Raw genomic sequence first — 17343 nt, forward strand, 5'->3', positions numbered from 1 at the left:
TACATGCCAAGAAACAACCAATTGTGAACCGTGTCACATTCTGCCAAGTCAATAATAGTACAACAAAAAATGTATTTACTTTTAAAACTGCGTGGATTTAAAGCTATTTTAGTCTACTTGAGATTGATATGGAATGAAGACATCCTCCGACCTCCCTCCCCGCTTTAAAATAAGATGCTTAGTGTCTGGGAAGAGCTTAGTAAGTCAAGAACGCAAAGGGAGGGAATGAAACAACTTTCTTAAGCCGTGTCAAGGGAAAGTCGACTCCTCCGTAACGCTGAAATACAACTACTGCAGCCACAAGGAAATCCAGTTTTCTATCATTCTCTCGGCACTTGGCCCGTCTACCCCTAAGCTAAGGAACTATCTCGGAGCGCAAGGATGACCCACAGCTAAAGCTACAAAATGCCAGCTGGCTGCAGACATCCACTCTGGTAACTCTTCGAGATCCAGAGACTCATTCTCAGCCAGCACTCAGCCAAGTTATGGGACCCCCCCACCCGAGACGATCCTCCCCCACCCGCCTCGCCCCACGACTCGCACATGCGTACACCAATTAGAAAAAGTTAGCGCGCTCCCCGCCTCGCCTAAGTCCCCACGCCCAGCTGCCACGCAGCCAGACTTCCTGCCCTTCTTGGGGCCGCCGGCTTCACTCTTCAGCAATACGCATGTGCAAAAGGTGTCACCTGGCCATCCATTAGCCGGCCGGGGCCGGGCGACAGGCGGAACCAAGTTTCTTGCGCACGCTCCAGACATGCGCAGTGCAGGGGCTGAGGCGCCAGCTGTTGACTTGGAGGTTCCGGAGAGGCAGCGCATGCGCGAGTGTACGCGTTGCCGGCGAAGAGGGGAGCCTGACGACTCGGAAATTTGAATACCACAGTAGCATGGAGTGTGACCTCATGGAGACTGACATCTTGGAGTCGTTGGAAGATCTGGGGTAAGACTGCCAGGGCACCGGTCTCCCAAACCCCCACACTACAGACCCCTCGGGAACTCCTTCTCCGCCTCAGTCAGAGACACCTGCCTCTCCGCGCCGCAACCCGTGGCTCCTGGCTGTCGCCTCCCTGTAGCTCCGGGACCCCAATTCTACGTCCACCGCCTGCCCTGTCGGGTTGGGGTCCTCCGGCTGCGACGCCCCTAGGCTTGCCCTGTGCGCCCTGCAGCCGACTTACCCGCAGCGTTTGTCAGTCATGCGTGTCATTGTCTGGGTCTGGCTCTCGCCACCACCCTCCCTGAGCTCCTTTCCTTGCTCCCTGTCCTCCTGCCCTACCCCCTCACTCTGGAGGTTGCCAAAGTTGATTTTCTGTTTTCCTACTTGTCCTCCAAACTTCCAGCTCCTGTCTTGAGCCCCTGCTCCTACACCACCCCAGTTCTCTCAAAAAAAAAATCTCCTTTGCCCAGTCATGTCTGCATGCACCCAGGCTTCCCTCAGCCACAAGTCTGTGCGCTGCATCCGTTCCTCCTGCCAGCTCACTTGTGCACCTAACCTGTCGCCACCTTCGTGGGAATCATGGGGAGTTTCCCTTGATTCTGACACTCCTTCATTGAGCCCCATTAGCCCTTTCCCTTAGGGCCATCTTCACCCACCAAGTCTCCGTGTATTTGTTGTGCATTTTGTCTCACCCCATGACAGTTACCGGACCATAATTCATTAGTATCTAGAAGCTGGAAATAGGGCTTCTTATCTCACTGGGTCACCCAGTTCAGGGTGCTCAGTTAAAACTTGAGAACTTAGAATTTCTTGGGCTAAATGTGGTTCCAGAAACAAACTGTATGATTAAATATTTGCTTATAGATATGGTATCCCCAAAAAAAGAAAGAAAAGAAAAACAGATTTAGGTAACTGTATTTATAAAGTATCAAGTCCGTTACCAAAACCTTCCCCTAGGTTTTACCTTGCTGTGGAAAACCTTTCTTATTTGGGAACGGATACCATGAGGTTTCCCAACATCTGCCTGTTTAAGTAACTTGTCCTGGCACGGATTTTTAGGAAAGGAAATGGTAGTGCTTATCATCTTTTTTTGTCAATGTGAATTGTCATTGTACTTTTCTCTGGAACTTGCTCTGAATTTTCATGAATATTCCAGGCTTTAGGTGGCTTATTTCTTTGATGAGGGCCTATTTAAAAGTCACACTCAGTGAAATGGTGTCTTTTTGGTGGGTCTCTCAAACTTTAAACTGCTAGATTTCAGACATGAAACCATTCAGTAAACATTTTTGAGGAACATTTGTTCTGTTGACAGTGTTGGTCTGAGCTTTTAAGGGTAGAGAGTGAGGTAGAATTGAAGTTTACACTGTGAAAACATGCTGTGAAGAGAACTGAGGAGAACCAGGAAAAGTAGAGGAAGTGGGGAAGGAAAACTGGAAAAGGAAACAAGTCCTAAGCTTCCTGGAAGAACACTTAAGATTAGTGATGAAGGAGAAGTAGAGAGAGGATGGAGGTAAACCTTATTTAAATATAGTCACTCTGCATGGATAGAGGTCCCTTAACAATTAAGTGATTGATGCCGCTTCTTCTCATTATTGTTCTTTTATTCTCTGTTAACTATGTTTTTCTTCTCTTGGGTACTATAAAAGTCATTGTCACTATAATAACTCTAGTTAAATAAATCATGGAGATGGGTTGTAGTGTAAACTGTGGGATACTCTGAAAACTTGACTATAAATTTTAACGTATAACTACCTAGTTTGGTGGCATTCAGCCATTACAATTTAGCCTTAATTAAATGACATGTACTTTTCAAGGATTTGCTGTGAAAGACTGAGGGCAGGAGAGGTAGGTGATGGAGGATGAGATGGTGGGATGACATCACCGACTCCATGCACATGAGTTTGAGCAAACACTGGGAGATAGTGAAGGACAGGGAAGCTTGGTGTGCTGTAGTCCATGGGTCACAAAAAGTCGGACAAGACTGAGCAAGTGAAAAACAGCAACAATTAGAAATAAATGACAATCATTTATTTTTAGCCTGGTACACGGTAGGAATTCAGTAATTACTTGCAGGAAAAAATTAATAAGTTTAAATGTGTAACAGGAGGAGAAGTTTCTAGGCCTGGTTTTTTTTTATTTCACTGTCTAATAATTGATTTTAAATGTAGATGTCAGACTATACTTTATATAACCTCATTTTTGTGTGTGAGGTTTCTTCTGTCCCATTAAATATGTAAGAATATAGTTACATTTTAAAAAAAACTGAATGGCATTTCTGTACCTCTAAATATCAAACTACCTTGAGCATATTTAATAAGTATTTATCAATATTACATTTAAAAGATAAAATAACCTTCTGAAGAATGTATATTTTTAAATGACTTTGAGAATGACAAAATACTTAATTCTAGCTATTTTCTAGATTGAGGTTCATTGTTACTATTGTCTTTTATGAATATCTAAACATTTAATAATTTTTTAAAATTACATTTGAATCCCTTAGAAAGGATTGGGATTCATTTGCACCAGTTCACCCAAACATCAATTTGCCAGCAATTATTAAATTAATCTTGACGTTTCTCTGGTACTAGTATGTCTTACTAATTTTAACTATCATTAAATATAGAAGAAAGAAATAATAATTGGCAAGTTTTTGCTTTTAAAGAAAATTATTAAAACCTCTAATTTCTGGAATATCTTCTAGAAAAGACATCTAAGTTTTATTTCTCAAATAGTAAACTATGGCATGCATGTGTGCATGTTCAGTCACTTCAGTCATGTCAGACTCTTTGTGGCCCTATGGACTTTAGCCCACCAGGCCCCTCTGTCCGTGGGATTCTCCAGGCAAGAATGTTGGAGTAGATTGCCCTGCCCTTCTCCAGGGGATCTTCCCGACCCAGGGATCAAATCCATGTCTTCTGCATTGCAGTTAGATTCTTTACCACTGAGCACCAGGGAAGCCCAAACTATAGTATAATTTATCACTTATAATCTGGTTTTAATGCTGATTTAATTAAAGTGAGAAAGCAAACCTTTGTACAGTGAGCTCTCCGTAAATGTACAGAGGTTGACATAATTTACTAGTACCTGAGTCTATTCAGTATTCACATATTTTGAAGGGATTAGCTTGCTTTTTTAATGGTTTATTTATATATGCAAGTTTAGAGAGTGGTCATTGTAGCTTTATTAAATCATTGCTTGATTAAACAAATAAAATGTGAATATATTGTATTTGTAACATATTAGATGTGATTTTTTATGTTCTTCTGAAGTGTAATTTCTTACTCACCAGTTACAAGGGTCCATTGTTAGAAGATGGCGCTCTGTCTCAGGCCGTCACTGCTGGAGCCAGTTCCCCTGAGTTTACCAAACTCTGTGCTTGGTTGGTGTCTGAATTAAGAGTGCTCTGTAAACTAGAGGAAAATGTGCAAGCAACTAACAGTAAGTAAACATTCAGTTTTAGGTGCAAATATAAAAATGAAGTTTGTATTTTGAGTGAACACTATCAGTTCTACAACTGAAATTTCAAATTCTTTATAAATGTAAAAAAAAATTCATAAGGAAACAATGCTTTTTTTCCCCTCCATTGTTTTTGTAGATAAGGTAATTCTGAAGTTGAAAAACCAGAATGTAGGCTTACAGCTGTTTGTGGAAATTGAAAAGACCCTTTTACTGAGATCAAAAAAATGGAGACAGAGTATATATGAACTTTTCATTCTTTGTAAAAATTGTAAGATCTTGAATTGGTGGCCAAAACTAGAAATTGGGGTGTTTTTCTCTGAGGATTACCAAATTCCAGAAGTATATATAACATGTAAATGCATTATAATTCTGTTATACATGGGGAGAAAAAACACTTTATTAAGGAACTTTCTGTATCATAGGAATGTATCACTAGGTTCATCACAACCAGATCCATCATCATCAGATTTATGGTGTGGAGAGCTGTTTGGTATTTATTTGCCAATTTTGTTACTGCTTTAGCACTAGTTTTGATGCTGTGAAAGAATCAAAAGCTTTGGAACCTGACACTCCACACCCTGGTTCCCTCCTATCATAGGTAAACCCATAATAGGAAACAAAGAAAAATGCTCACTTGCTAATCCACCCTTGTGGAAAACTATACACATAATCCCCCGCTATGGAATCCAATTTTGAAGAGCTTACTCTTATGTATTTAGTATATTTAATGTGTATAGTTAGTTGCATCCAGCTGTAATTATTAAGGAGAGTATAGTGTAAAATAGTAGCAACAGCTTACACTTACTGAGCACTAGCCATATTCTAAGCACTTTACAAGTGTTAACTCATTTAAACCCCAGGGCAACCCTACCAGGCTGCTTTTATTCCTCCTTTTATACATCAAACAAGGTAGCACAAAGGTTAAGTCCCTTGCCTGAGGTCACACAACCAGTAAGTGATACAGGCAGGCTTCAGTCCCCAGCAGTCAGGTTTGGGAGCCAGTGTTCTTTACATTGCCGGTTTCCCTGACATTTCAGAGACTGCGGGTGCCTTTGAAAACAGTTAATACTAGACGGTAACTGTTTATAACCAGGAGCCCTGTTGTTCAGATGAAAACATATAGAAGTCAATACAAAAGAGGTAACAGTATGGTGTTCTAGTTGAAGTTAAGAGGGAGTGCTCTGAGCACAGCTGTCTCTTCTCCAGCTGCCTCTAACAGAGTTCTTTTAAACTCTAAAGTTCAGAGAACACAGCTTGCAAAACACTGATAATGCATTCTTCCCATTTTATAGGTGAGAAAATGGAGTCAAATCAAGAGACTCTGTCAGTGTATTAGTTAAATTTTACCCCTTTGCGATACTGGATAGAGTACTATCAAAACAGTAAGGAAGAAGAGTATTGCTTTTTCTTGGTTCAGCCAGTAAACACTGTATCTGACATGTTATGAGAAGACAGAAATAGAAATCATGTTCACCATCTTCAAATGGGAATTTTAGACACAACTGAAACAAATAGAGATTAGAACAGTAGTTAAATGGTTCACTTTGTGGTTCACAGGGAAGGAAACTCGGTGAGTGTAGCAGGCTTTGGGGAAGGTTTCATCAAGGAGCAAGACCAAGACCATTGGACTTTGATGGATATGTGGGATTTAATAGCGGAGGAGAGGGTAAAGGGCATATCAATCACAGGGAGTCACTGTGATTAGGACATGTTAGGTAGAAATGAGACTGCCCATTTCCAGGATGGTGAGGAGACCAGCCTGGCACCACTAGAGGGAAAATTTCTGGAGGTTGTAGGTAACTACTATATACAAGTAATAGGAACTACTCCTACCAGTATACCAGAAAGGGCAAGCAAAGAGGCTGTGAAGAATCTTCAAAGGCAAACAGAAAAAATTAGATTGGATGAGGTGGAACTTAGGAATCCATTAAAGGTAATAACCTAGTGAAAACTGTTTAAGAAAGCAAATAGGCAGTAGTGTGAGAAAGGATGGATTAGAAGAGAAAGGTACTTGTGTTAGGAAAATACTATTAAAATTTTCAATTTATAGATAATTACTATGCCAATGGGGAAAACAGTAATTTTTGTTAAATAAGATTATTTTAATTCTTAAAAGGCCCAAGTGAAGCTGAAGAATTCCAGCTTGAGGTGAGTGGGCTACTAGGGGAGATGAACTGTCCATATCTTTCACTGACATCTGGCGATGTGACCAAGCGCCTTCTCATTCAGAAGAACTGCCTCCTTTTGCTCAGTAAGTTCATGGCTACTAGAATGTAGCTATTATTTTCTGTTTATGTTTTCCATGACTAATAAAACAGGTTTAAAGAAAACCTTGTTTAAAATTTCCAACTAAGAAGCTAATGGTGGATTCATGCACTGGTAGCAGTGTCATTTTGTAATTGCTACTATTTTATGGTTTAAATTCGGTGTGGTGCTCAGCCTGCTGTGCTTCACCTGACATGACTAAAAGTACTGCTAGAGGTTATCCAAGTGAGTTATCATCCAAACATCAGTGTTCTAGACCAGAAGCACACTAAAATCAGCTAGGAAAATACTATGGGGATAATGAAGTTTTTTGTTTTTTTTTTTTAATTTGTGGACAGTAACCATTCTAGGCACAGTAAATGGAAAATGTAATTATTTAAAGTATTTTGTGTTGTTATTTCTTTGTGGCTGGGTAATTATTTGTGGATTTCAAATTTGTAAAGATGTCAAATTACAATGTAAGCATTTCTAGAATACTATTTGGATTGTTCCTGTACTTACTCATCATTTGGGAAGTAAATTTTTATGAAAAGTTATTTCCTTCTATGTTATTTTTTTTAATATACTAACTACTATTTTTCTTTTTACCCTGAGAAACAGTAAGTAGACTCACAAATTTTATTGCCTTATGTAAACTCTCCGATAACTCTCCAATAACTCTCACCAGTCGTCTTAAACTTAGAATTTTTGTAGCATTCTGAGACACATTTAGATTAAGCTTTGGTTAAGTGAATATTATAGTTCTTATTATGACAAACACTGTTCAGAGCATCTTTCAAATGTTTGAATTTACAACTTAACTATGGCTTCTGAAAAATTATGCAACTCCAATTTTGAATGTTTAGTTTTTAAAAAAGCATGTGTTCATAGCCATTATATTTAGGAACTAAGGTATTCTAAAATCACTTTAACTTCACCTTTGCCAAATGATTGTTACTGGGTGGGTGTATGGGTGGGGGATGGGTGCATATTGTTAGATACTGCTTAAGATACTGATATTGCTGGCATGTGGTTCTTATACATGCATTCATTATCCTTCAAATTGTGTAATCCAGTAACTGGCTCAGCCACAGTATACTCACTGAATCTTCCTTTGTAGCACTGCTTATCCTTACCAATACCTGATATTTGGCACTTAGAATATGTTATCTTACATAGGAAGACAACAGCTGTGTGGAAAGCTCAGTAAGGACCCTGAATTAGCTAATTCTTCCAGAGAGCTCAAAAAGAGTTTGGTGTTTCTGTTCCTGGTGCTTATAAAAAAACCACTTAGAATATAAATATTTTATAAAAATGCCTTTAACTCTTTCCTGTTTCTTAAGCAGGCTGTTCTGAACATTATTATTTTGGACTCAGGGTCATCATTATATTTTAATGTGCTGTTACCTCAAAAGCTTTTCAAGAATATATAATTGTTTGCTCCTCAACTAAATGACTAAATCGACTAAAGCTTACTCTGCTTTTGGAATTCTTCATACACACATACACACTGCTCCCTTCCTTCTCTTTATCTTTGCTTCTGCTCTTTCCTCTTTCTGAATATTCCCCGGTTTGTATCCTCTCTCATGCTAGTATGCATTTATGTACATGTACTCATCCTCTTTTCACTCTGTATAAATATTTTTCATCTTTCCAAGTATCAGTTGTCACATCTCAGTGCTATAATTTTACTTGCTTCTTGCAGCACCCTACCTCATTGAATTGAATCTTTTAATTCCTGAGGGGGGAAAATAACCAACCTCGTTAGAATTGTTAGTAACACAGAATAGTGTATTCTCTAATAGTCTGTACTGGCTGAAAAACTCTCATGTGTCAGGTTAAGAACTGTTGTGGCTCTTAATTGGCCTTTGTGGTTGTCAGTATATTAATATTTCCCTTAGGTATAATAAGTCTAATATCTTTGTATGCATATATTCTTTATTTCTAATTAGATTGTCAGTAGAGATAATCTTTTTTTGTTATGTTTTATATCTTCAGTGCCTTTTCTGATATTTTGAACACACCAGTTACAATTAATGCTTTTTGATGGTAATTGTGTTGGTAAACTAATTTTGTGAATGCCTGAGCTATGTTGTCCCAAATTTAGAGACCAATTTATTAAATCATATATATGATTTTCTAGAGCAAGGGTTGGCAAACTTTTTCTTAAAGGGCCAGATAGTAAATATTTTCTGCTTTGTGGGCCATAAGGTCTCTGGCAACTACTTAACTCCACTGTTGTAGCATTTTAGTGGCCATAGATGACATGTAAATGAATTTTAGAGTGTGGCCATGTTCCAAGAAAACCTTATTTGCAAAAACAGTTGGTTATTTTCATGGCAGTGGGGTTTTACTATTTTGATCTTTTAATTCATGCAGTTTGCTATATAGAACATGTTAAGATTTTATCAAACCCATTTAGAATGACCTTTCTAGAATCTTAGCTGTTTATTCTAGAATAGGATTTGGCAGCTTTTCAGAAATGGTCTGCTAAAATTATGACCCCTGTACTTCTCACATTACACCTTAGGTATAGGAAATGAGATATTCAGGCTGATCATTCTTTTATACTTACTGTAGGGCTTAAGAGCCCAGAAAATGTCTTTTTCCAGCTCTCTTCCTAATATTGTCAGAAGGTTCTCACTTTGTCACATAACCTGAAATCCTAAGATCCAAATGATTATTAAACATTTAAAAATATAAATGTCCCTTGGAAGGTAAAAGGAATAAGATTGAACATTTTTACCTTCAACTGAATTATCTGAAGCAGATTGCAGCTCTCATTATACCTGGCTGAAGTCAATGAACAAGGGAATTACACTGATATGAAAGGACTCCGCCCAGAAATGATTAGAAAGTTTTGGGTTTTTTTTTTCCCCCCTCCAGGGGAGGGGGTGAGAATGAGGAATATAGGAGGAAAGGGACTATTAAGAAGAATATAGATGAAAGAGTGTATTGTGTGACCTGCCAGAAGGTGACATTAGGCTACTGGAGACCATGCATGGAAAAGGAATGTTTGTAAATTTAGTACCTTCCCCCTTCTCTTGTAAGTGAAGCTTTGACCACTTAAAAATACTCTTTCACTCCAGTCTTAAACAGACTCCTTGAGTGTTGGAAGGTAAGAGGGCAAGATAGTTATATCACTGGTGTGTATCAGTTGTGAGAAGTAAAGTATAGATATAGATATATATATATACACACACATATATATATGTAACCTTTTTAACTGTTGCTGAAAACTAGCCACCTGCCACCTTTTGCCAGTTTGTTAACAGATGCCAACCCATGTTCTGGAGGTTCCTTGATAGTGAAATGCAAGAATCAGATTTTAAGATGTGATCTACCTTGATCTTTTGGTTTCAAAAAATAATTGCTTGCTTTTAAATCAGGCTTTAAACATATATTGGTTAAATACTGAATTACAGAACCAGATTATGTGTTACATAATTTGCAGGTAAAAAATGGTTTTCCTTTCTTGCTTTTATCCATTCTTGCAGCTTTATTACGTATCATTAGATCTATAGAGTTGTGACTCCAGACTTATGACTATTAATTGTAGCTGTATCTCATTTTGAAATCTTATTTTGTTTACTTCAGCATACCTCATCTCAGAACTAGAAGCTGCCAGAATGCTCTGTGTGAATACTCTTCCAAAAAAAGCTCAAGAAGGAGGCGGTAGTGAGGTCTTTCAAGAGTTGAAAGGCATATGTATTGCTCTAGGAATGTCCAAACCTCCAGCCAATATAACTATGTTCCAATTCTTCAGCGGGATTGAAAAAAAAGTAAGACCTTTAGTACCAGATTGTAGTGTATTAAAGGCATAGTCCTACAGTTGTTTGAAATGAAGCAAGTTAATTTCTCTTAATGGGAACCTAATGTACATATTTTTAAGTGATTGTTACTAAATGAGTTTTGCGTTTTAAATCCTAGATACCTTCAAGAAAAATTGGTATTTTACTATTTTTTTAACATACTAACATGTTTCTTTTTCAAAAAGGAAACTTTGCACCTTGATTTATAAACTGAAATAAACTAGAAATAATGTAAAGAGAATTAGGACTTAAGTCCATTTAAAAGTTATTTTATCATTGAACTTTGATGCAATTAATAATTTTGAGGTCTTTATCATTAAATGTTACCACCATTCTCCCCATTGACTGGACAGAAAAGGATGTAAATGTTTTGGGATTTTAATCCAGTCACTTCAAGTCTTACATGTTTCATTTGACAAACTAGTTATGTTAACTGCTAATATAATCTAGTACATGAAAATAAGTTAGAATTGTTTTTATGCTACATATTATCAACAGTTAAGAGTCTTTATATAATTGATTAGGAACAAGCAATTTTAATTAAAAAATTAATGAACAGAAGAGAATGATACTTATTATAGCAGAGTTATTCTCTATATGCATATCTGCTGGACTCTAAGAATTGCTACATTTGCCTTGTGGGGTAGATGGATGCCATGATGCACAAATTTGGCTGAACTCTACCAGGGAGCAGCAGTGTATCCATAGTCCATATTTTTCTGTGTGTTCATTCATTCATTCAGCAAATACATATTGAGTGCCCACTGTTGTCAGGCACTGTTCTAGGTGCAGTGAAGGACTCATGCTTCCATAGACACCTGAGGAGTGGGTCAAGTGAGTGTCTTTATCATGTGGGTCTTGTACATTTCAAAACATCCTCCACCTTTGCCTCTGTCAGGAATCTTCTTTTGATGGCAGGATATGATGGGAGTTGGGAAGATGAGGAGGATGTGTTTTACTTTTAGATTTGTTTATTCATTCATTTATGTTTTTGTGTCAGTTAAAGGAAACATTAGCAAAAGTTCCACCTAATCATGTGGGAAAGCCTTTATTGAAGAAGCCAATGGGACCGGCCCACTGGGTGAGTAGTGAGCATCCTGAGTAAACTTTGTAAGGAGCCATCTACCTATCTCAGGATATTTATGTTTGTGCTTTGAAGTTATATTCTCTAATATGGTGGACATCCTTAGAATCATTTTTGTAAGTCTTAAGATTTATCCAAAATAATTTTATTTATGTAACATTAGGAGTACTTCTTTCATAATTTGTAAAAAATTTCACACAGCTGATTAAATTGAAGTTCAGTATGATGCATGTTTCTAATTGCCAAATGGGTTGCCTTCAAGCCAAAAGCTTCACTGGGCTGAGCTCCACACAGTGAGTTATAGGAAAACTAAATGAGAATTTTGTACTTACATATTCTTTATTCTATTTTGAGATGACATTATTATGCCTGTCATTTCATTAGTTTATTATAACTTATTATTCTGTTTATTATATAACCTAAATCATTTTGTGCTGAGTGCTGGGCATTCAGTTATGAATGAAACAGTTTCTCCCCTTTTGGAATAGGGGATCAAGCAGATTTAAATTCTAACTGGCCTTTTTAATTTTGTTTCAGGAAAAGATAGAAGCAATTAACCAAGCTGTGGCCAATGAATATGAAGTTCGGAGAAAGCTGCTAATAAAGCGTTTGGATGTCACTGTCCAGTCTTTTGGCTGGTCTGACAGAGCTAAGGTACACATTAAATCACTGAAAAGAGGAGAGATTTCTGGACGTGATCTTTAAACATACTTAACACAGCTTAGATGTAGTGCAGACTATAAGAGAAATACATAGGAGATACACATAGGGGTTTTTCTTTAGTGAATTACTGAGTAGCCATTCAACAATAATGAAAACACTTATTTTTCAATTTTTTAATAAATTTCAGCAAAGCTATATGTTGTAAACCCTACTGGAAGTATCCATTTGTAAGAGAAAAGTAGAGTACCTAAAAATTACTAAAAATAATAAAATTTTAAATTACTTGTTTAAGCTAACAGTTTAACTTGCTAATTAAATAAATAAATTAAATTAAAAATACTGATTTTGGAGGACCAAATATTGTGACCCATTTATAGAGAATTGGAGAATCCAGTATGACTTCGTTTTATTTTAGCTTAAATAAGATAATCCAGGTAAAGATCTTGGTCATTCCAACAGGTATTTATTAAATATCTACTATTTTATCAGTAAGTGGTAATTAATTGGCACAGTTGGTTAATTTGACCTTCTTAGAACCCTGAAATAGAACTAATTCTTGAATTTATGTGGAGATTGATCCAAAATGTTAAAAGTTCATTTAATGGTGCATTCATTTTTAAAAGTAGATTTTTTCTGAACTTTAATTGACTGAGAAATGTTTTTATTTAGTTCTCCCATTATCTTCCTAATACAATAAATGTTAGTTTCACCTAAAATCTTTAAACCATAGTATAGTCCTATTTAGCTGTTAAATTGATGGGGTAGATATTTACTGAATTACAATATATTAGTGTTGGAAAGGGGTCTTAGAGATCAGTCTTAACTCCCCTCATTTTGCAACTAAAAACAAATGGAGACCCAAGTGAATGGAAGGTTTTGCCTGAGATCTCACAGTGAGTCAGTAGTAACACAGGGAATAAATTGTTCTCTTTGGGGCCTCTTGTTGAGGAAGTACCAGTCCTTAGTTAAAATATCTTTGATGATAGCAGTCATTTCACTCTTGGCATAATACTGTACTTCAAAAACAAAAACCTGCAACTTTGGACTAGAAAAGCATGTAATGATTGATGGATGTGCATTGACCCCAGGTATTAACACTGGAATTCTGGTCTGAACACTGCTGTTAACAGGCTCTGCTCCTGGGGTTCTGATGCAGTATGTCTGAGCTTCTGTTTACTCTTTGAACTTTTGTTTCATGTAATGAAATTTATGTATTTATATGTCACTTTGAAATTACATTATAAAATCAGTTTTATTTGAAGCTATTATGAAACTGTTTTCTCAAACTTGTTTGTTTCTATTCACCTAAAGATTGATTGAGCACTTACTGTAGGTACAATAGTGACTACAAGGAAATGAAATAAAAGACATTCAGGAAGCGTTTCTCAGACAAGCTAATCTCTTTAGCCTTTTAATTATTAAAGAAAATTTTTAAAAATAAAAAGCTATTTGTCATCCCACTGTCTTAACCACGATAGCTGTTTTCATTTTTAACATTATCTTCTTTACATATATAATCATAGTAAGCATCTCTTTTTATACTTTTTCACATAATATAATTTAAACTTTTACCATCAATATTTGAGTACCTGTACATAACTAACAGACTGAGCAATTACGTTTTGTTCTTGTGCTATTTTCCTGTGTATTGTAGCTGTAGCTGTTGCTTCCAAATTTAATAGGTAAGAATTTGTTGTTGCTTCCCCACATTTAGGTTACTTTAATTTGCATTTATTGATCCTATCTGGAAAACATGTTTTATATTTATTGGAACTTTATTTTCTCTTGTGTAAACTTTCTATTTATATCCTTTGTTCATTCATCTTTTGTGATCTTATGTTACAAATACATTAAATGTACTTCTACTAAATGGTTATAAAGTAGACTCTCTTTTTCTTATTTATAATAGAAATGCCTTCATTTTATCTATTTAAATATAAGATATAGATAAAATGAAGGCATTTGAGACCAATAGCATGGGAAACCTTTTTTGTTCCACAGTCTTAAAGGGAAGCCCCTTCATCTCCATACCCTCTTCTATCCCCTTTATCATTCCTTGTTGTATCAGCAGGTCTGACAGCTATACTCTAAGATAGTTCTTCACTAGATAGGAGCAGTGGTGAGTATGTAACTTTTTCTCTCATTTGGAGCCTAGTAAATCCTATCATCAAACAGTTTGAAAATCTTTTAACTTGTTTAGCATCAATGTTTCTGTGTCATCTTGAAAACTGACATTTGTCTTTGAACACTTTCTTTCAGAGTCAAACAGAAAAATTGGCGAAGGTTTACCAGCCAAAACGCTCAGTCTTATCTCCTAAAAGTACTATTTCTGTTGCCCACCTTTTGGCTGCAAGACAAGACTTGTCAAAGATCTTAAGGACGAGCAGTGGCTCTATAAGAGAAAAGACTGCCTGTGCCATCAATAAGGTGATAAGACTACCTTTAACTTTCTTTCAAACATATTTATGTTTTTAAAATAAAGTAATTTAAAATTTAAAATATCTTTCTTATCCCATAGGTGTTGATGGGCAGAGTTCCTGACAGAGGAGGTAGGCCCAATGAAATCGAACCTCCACCCCCAGAGATGCCACCATGGCAGAAAAGGCAAGATGGCCCCCAGCAACCAGCCGGAGGACGAGGAGGCGGGAGAGGTGGTTACGAACATTCCTCATATGGAGGACGAGGAGGTCATGAACAACAAGGAGGAGGGAGAGGTGGACGTGGTGGTGGCTACGACCATGGTGGCCGAGGGGGAGGAAGAGGAAATAAGCATCAAGGAGGCTGGACAGATGGAGGCAGTGGAGGAGGGGGTGGCTACCAAGATGGCGGTTATCGAGATGCGGGTTTCCAGGCCGGTGGCTATCATGGTGGCCACAGTGGTGGCTATCAGGGCAGTGGCTATGGTGGCTTCCAAACATCTACTTACACAGGAAGTGGATACCAGGGTGGTGGATATCAGCAGGACAATAGATACCAAGATGGTGGGCATCACGGTGATCGAGGCAGTGGTCGTGGAGGGAGAGGGGGTCGTGGAGGCCGAGGTGGACGCGCTGGCCAAGGAGGAGGTTGGGGAGGAAGAGGGAGCCAGAATTATCATCAAGGGGGGCAATTTGAACAGCACTTCCAGCATGGAGGTTACCAGTATAATCATTCTGGATTTGGACAGGGAAGACATTATACTAGTTGAGGCTACTTAGAACCTTACATTTTGCTAGAGCTCAAGTAATAGAAACTTAGTTTCAGAATCCTGAATCCAGCATTGATTTTGAATTAATGTGAGATCACCGGTGACAGGCAGATTCCTGCTTGGCATAAGCATTTGTAGGTCTTCATACAATACTGTTCTTTTTTTTTTTTTTTAATGGACTTACATAATGCTGTTTATTTGAGAAACACATACAATATCTCTCCTTTGTATGAAGAATTTCTTAAAAGGTAATTAAAACTGCCTTTAACTGACCAGTTTAGACTAATTCCACAGTCAGAACATGTGTATTTTTCTGAAGAAATTACTTGAATAAGTAGTTTTCATGTTTTCAATATGCAGTTTTGAAAAATGAGAATTCTTCTAGATTTTTTTAGATTTACAACTAGGAAACCTTCCTCATATTAACAATCCATTTATATGTGTTTTCCTTAAAGTATTCTGATGCCTATTTTCCAAGCACAGTTCTGCCCTGATTGGCTTTTTATTCAGAGAGGTTATGCAACATTTGCTTCATGATAGAACTTTAAGGTCAGTTCCTATTAAATGAGCTCTTCTGCAGATAGCACATTCAGTAGCCTTATCCTTTTGACAGAATACTGTACCATATGCTCAACTCGGAAAACCTTGAACACGGCCAAAATCCATAAAGATTATAAAAGCAGACTAAGTTGTGAACCTATAGTACATGTAGTCATTTAGTTAAGTTTAGCAATTCAAACTGACCTGCATCCATTCAAAACAAGTTCCTCTTTCAACTTTATTTTTACTTGAAATCTGCTAGAAGAAACAGCAAACTGAAATTTGTTTTATGCACGAGTTAAAACCACTGGCTCAGCAGATACAAGTTAGTTTGCTTTGGGCAGGAGACTTTTTGTAATGAAAGAAATGCACTACCAAGTAAGAGGACAGACTTTTGCTTAGAGCAGGAGGCCCTTTATTATTGCTGCAGAAAACAAAAGCCTGGCTGAGTTGATGTTTGACACTCACCGTAGCTGAAATCTACATGACGCTTCTTGCTGGGTTTTTGTACACGTAAATACTGTCAAGCTGTGAAAGAAAATGGCTGGAGGTGTGCTTTGTGTGAAAGGTGAGCAATAAAGTATCTGTATGTTCTCTCTTTGGTTTGAGTTTTATTTTAGCCACTTTTTTTAAACTGATGAGTTTGAGTAAGCTCCAGGAGTTAGTGATGGACAGGGAAGCATGGTGTGCTGCAGCCCATGGGGTCGCAAAGAGTCGGACAGGACTGAGCAACTGAACTGAACTGATTCTGGACGCTTGCTTCAATCTTATGGACTAAGGCCTTTGTTCCCCAAAGATTCTCAAGTGTTTCATTGAAACATAGTTTGTGGTAAAAGATAAAACCTTACCCTAAGTAAGCTGAAAAAGAGCTGTTTCTGAATTTACCTTTTACTATCGTTTTATAGCTGGATAACTACACTACTCATCCCTGACCACTAGGTGTAGCTGTTGCTACGTGGTGTTTTAGGCAAAGATCCTTTAATGGCCCTGATCTTTTAGGGGGTTTTTTGTTTGTTTCTCCATTCTTCTTAGAATGAGAGACATTTTGAATGAAGTGAAATTCAAAATATAAATATATGTTTATAAGAAAAAATAGTATTTCCTTTTCCTAGTAAATTGGGGTTTTTAAAGTAAAGAATCAACTCATAACTTACCATTCAAAATATTCTATTTATGTTGAGATAATTACATTCTTTTGATTGCTAAAACCATTTTAAAAAGCCTTGATCATTTTGTTAATTTTACCTGTTTATTAGATTTTTCAACTGGAATTTGCCATTCTAAAGTGTTCAGATTTGAATATAATTTAACATACTTTTATTTATCATTAAAGATTTTAAGTTCTATCTTGAAAGTTTTAAGTGTTTGTCTCTGCTTAATGCTGTTAAATATGTTTAGTATGTATAGGAGTTTCCTATTA

The 17343-nt window shown here is 37.2% G+C and overlaps 1 protein-coding gene across 1 annotated transcript; it reads left to right on the plus strand.

Moving 5' to 3' along the window:
* Window positions 1-777: 777 nt before the first annotated feature.
* FAM98A (family with sequence similarity 98 member A) lies at window positions 778-16517 on the plus strand. Its single transcript, XM_043918259.1, has 8 exons — window positions 778-937; window positions 4224-4372; window positions 6510-6644; window positions 10235-10419; window positions 11450-11530; window positions 12071-12187; window positions 14456-14623; window positions 14715-16517. Exons 1-8 carry the CDS (start codon window positions 885-887, stop codon window positions 15381-15383), a joined length of 1557 nt encoding a protein of 518 aa, XP_043774194.1. The 5' UTR covers window positions 778-884; the 3' UTR covers window positions 15384-16517.
* Window positions 16518-17343: the final 826 nt, after the last annotated feature.

Source organism: Cervus elaphus, chromosome 11 (genome assembly GCF_910594005.1).
Source record: "Cervus elaphus chromosome 11, mCerEla1.1, whole genome shotgun sequence".
In the NCBI taxonomy this organism is placed as follows: Eukaryota; Metazoa; Chordata; class Mammalia; order Artiodactyla; family Cervidae; genus Cervus; species Cervus elaphus.

Bases quoted from the DNA above. Each gene is read 5' to 3' on its own strand.
- FAM98A (XM_043918259.1), top strand. From the start codon at position 885: ATGGAGTGTGACCTCATGGAGACTGACATCTTGGAGTCGTTGGAAGAT. The intron at 938-4,223 runs GTAAGACTGCCA...CTTACTCACCAG, and splicing joins GAGTCGTTGGAAGATCTGGG to TTACAAGGGTCCATTGTTAG. The intron at 14,624-14,714 runs GTGATAAGACTA...CTTATCCCATAG, and splicing joins CTGCCTGTGCCATCAATAAG to GTGTTGATGGGCAGAGTTCC.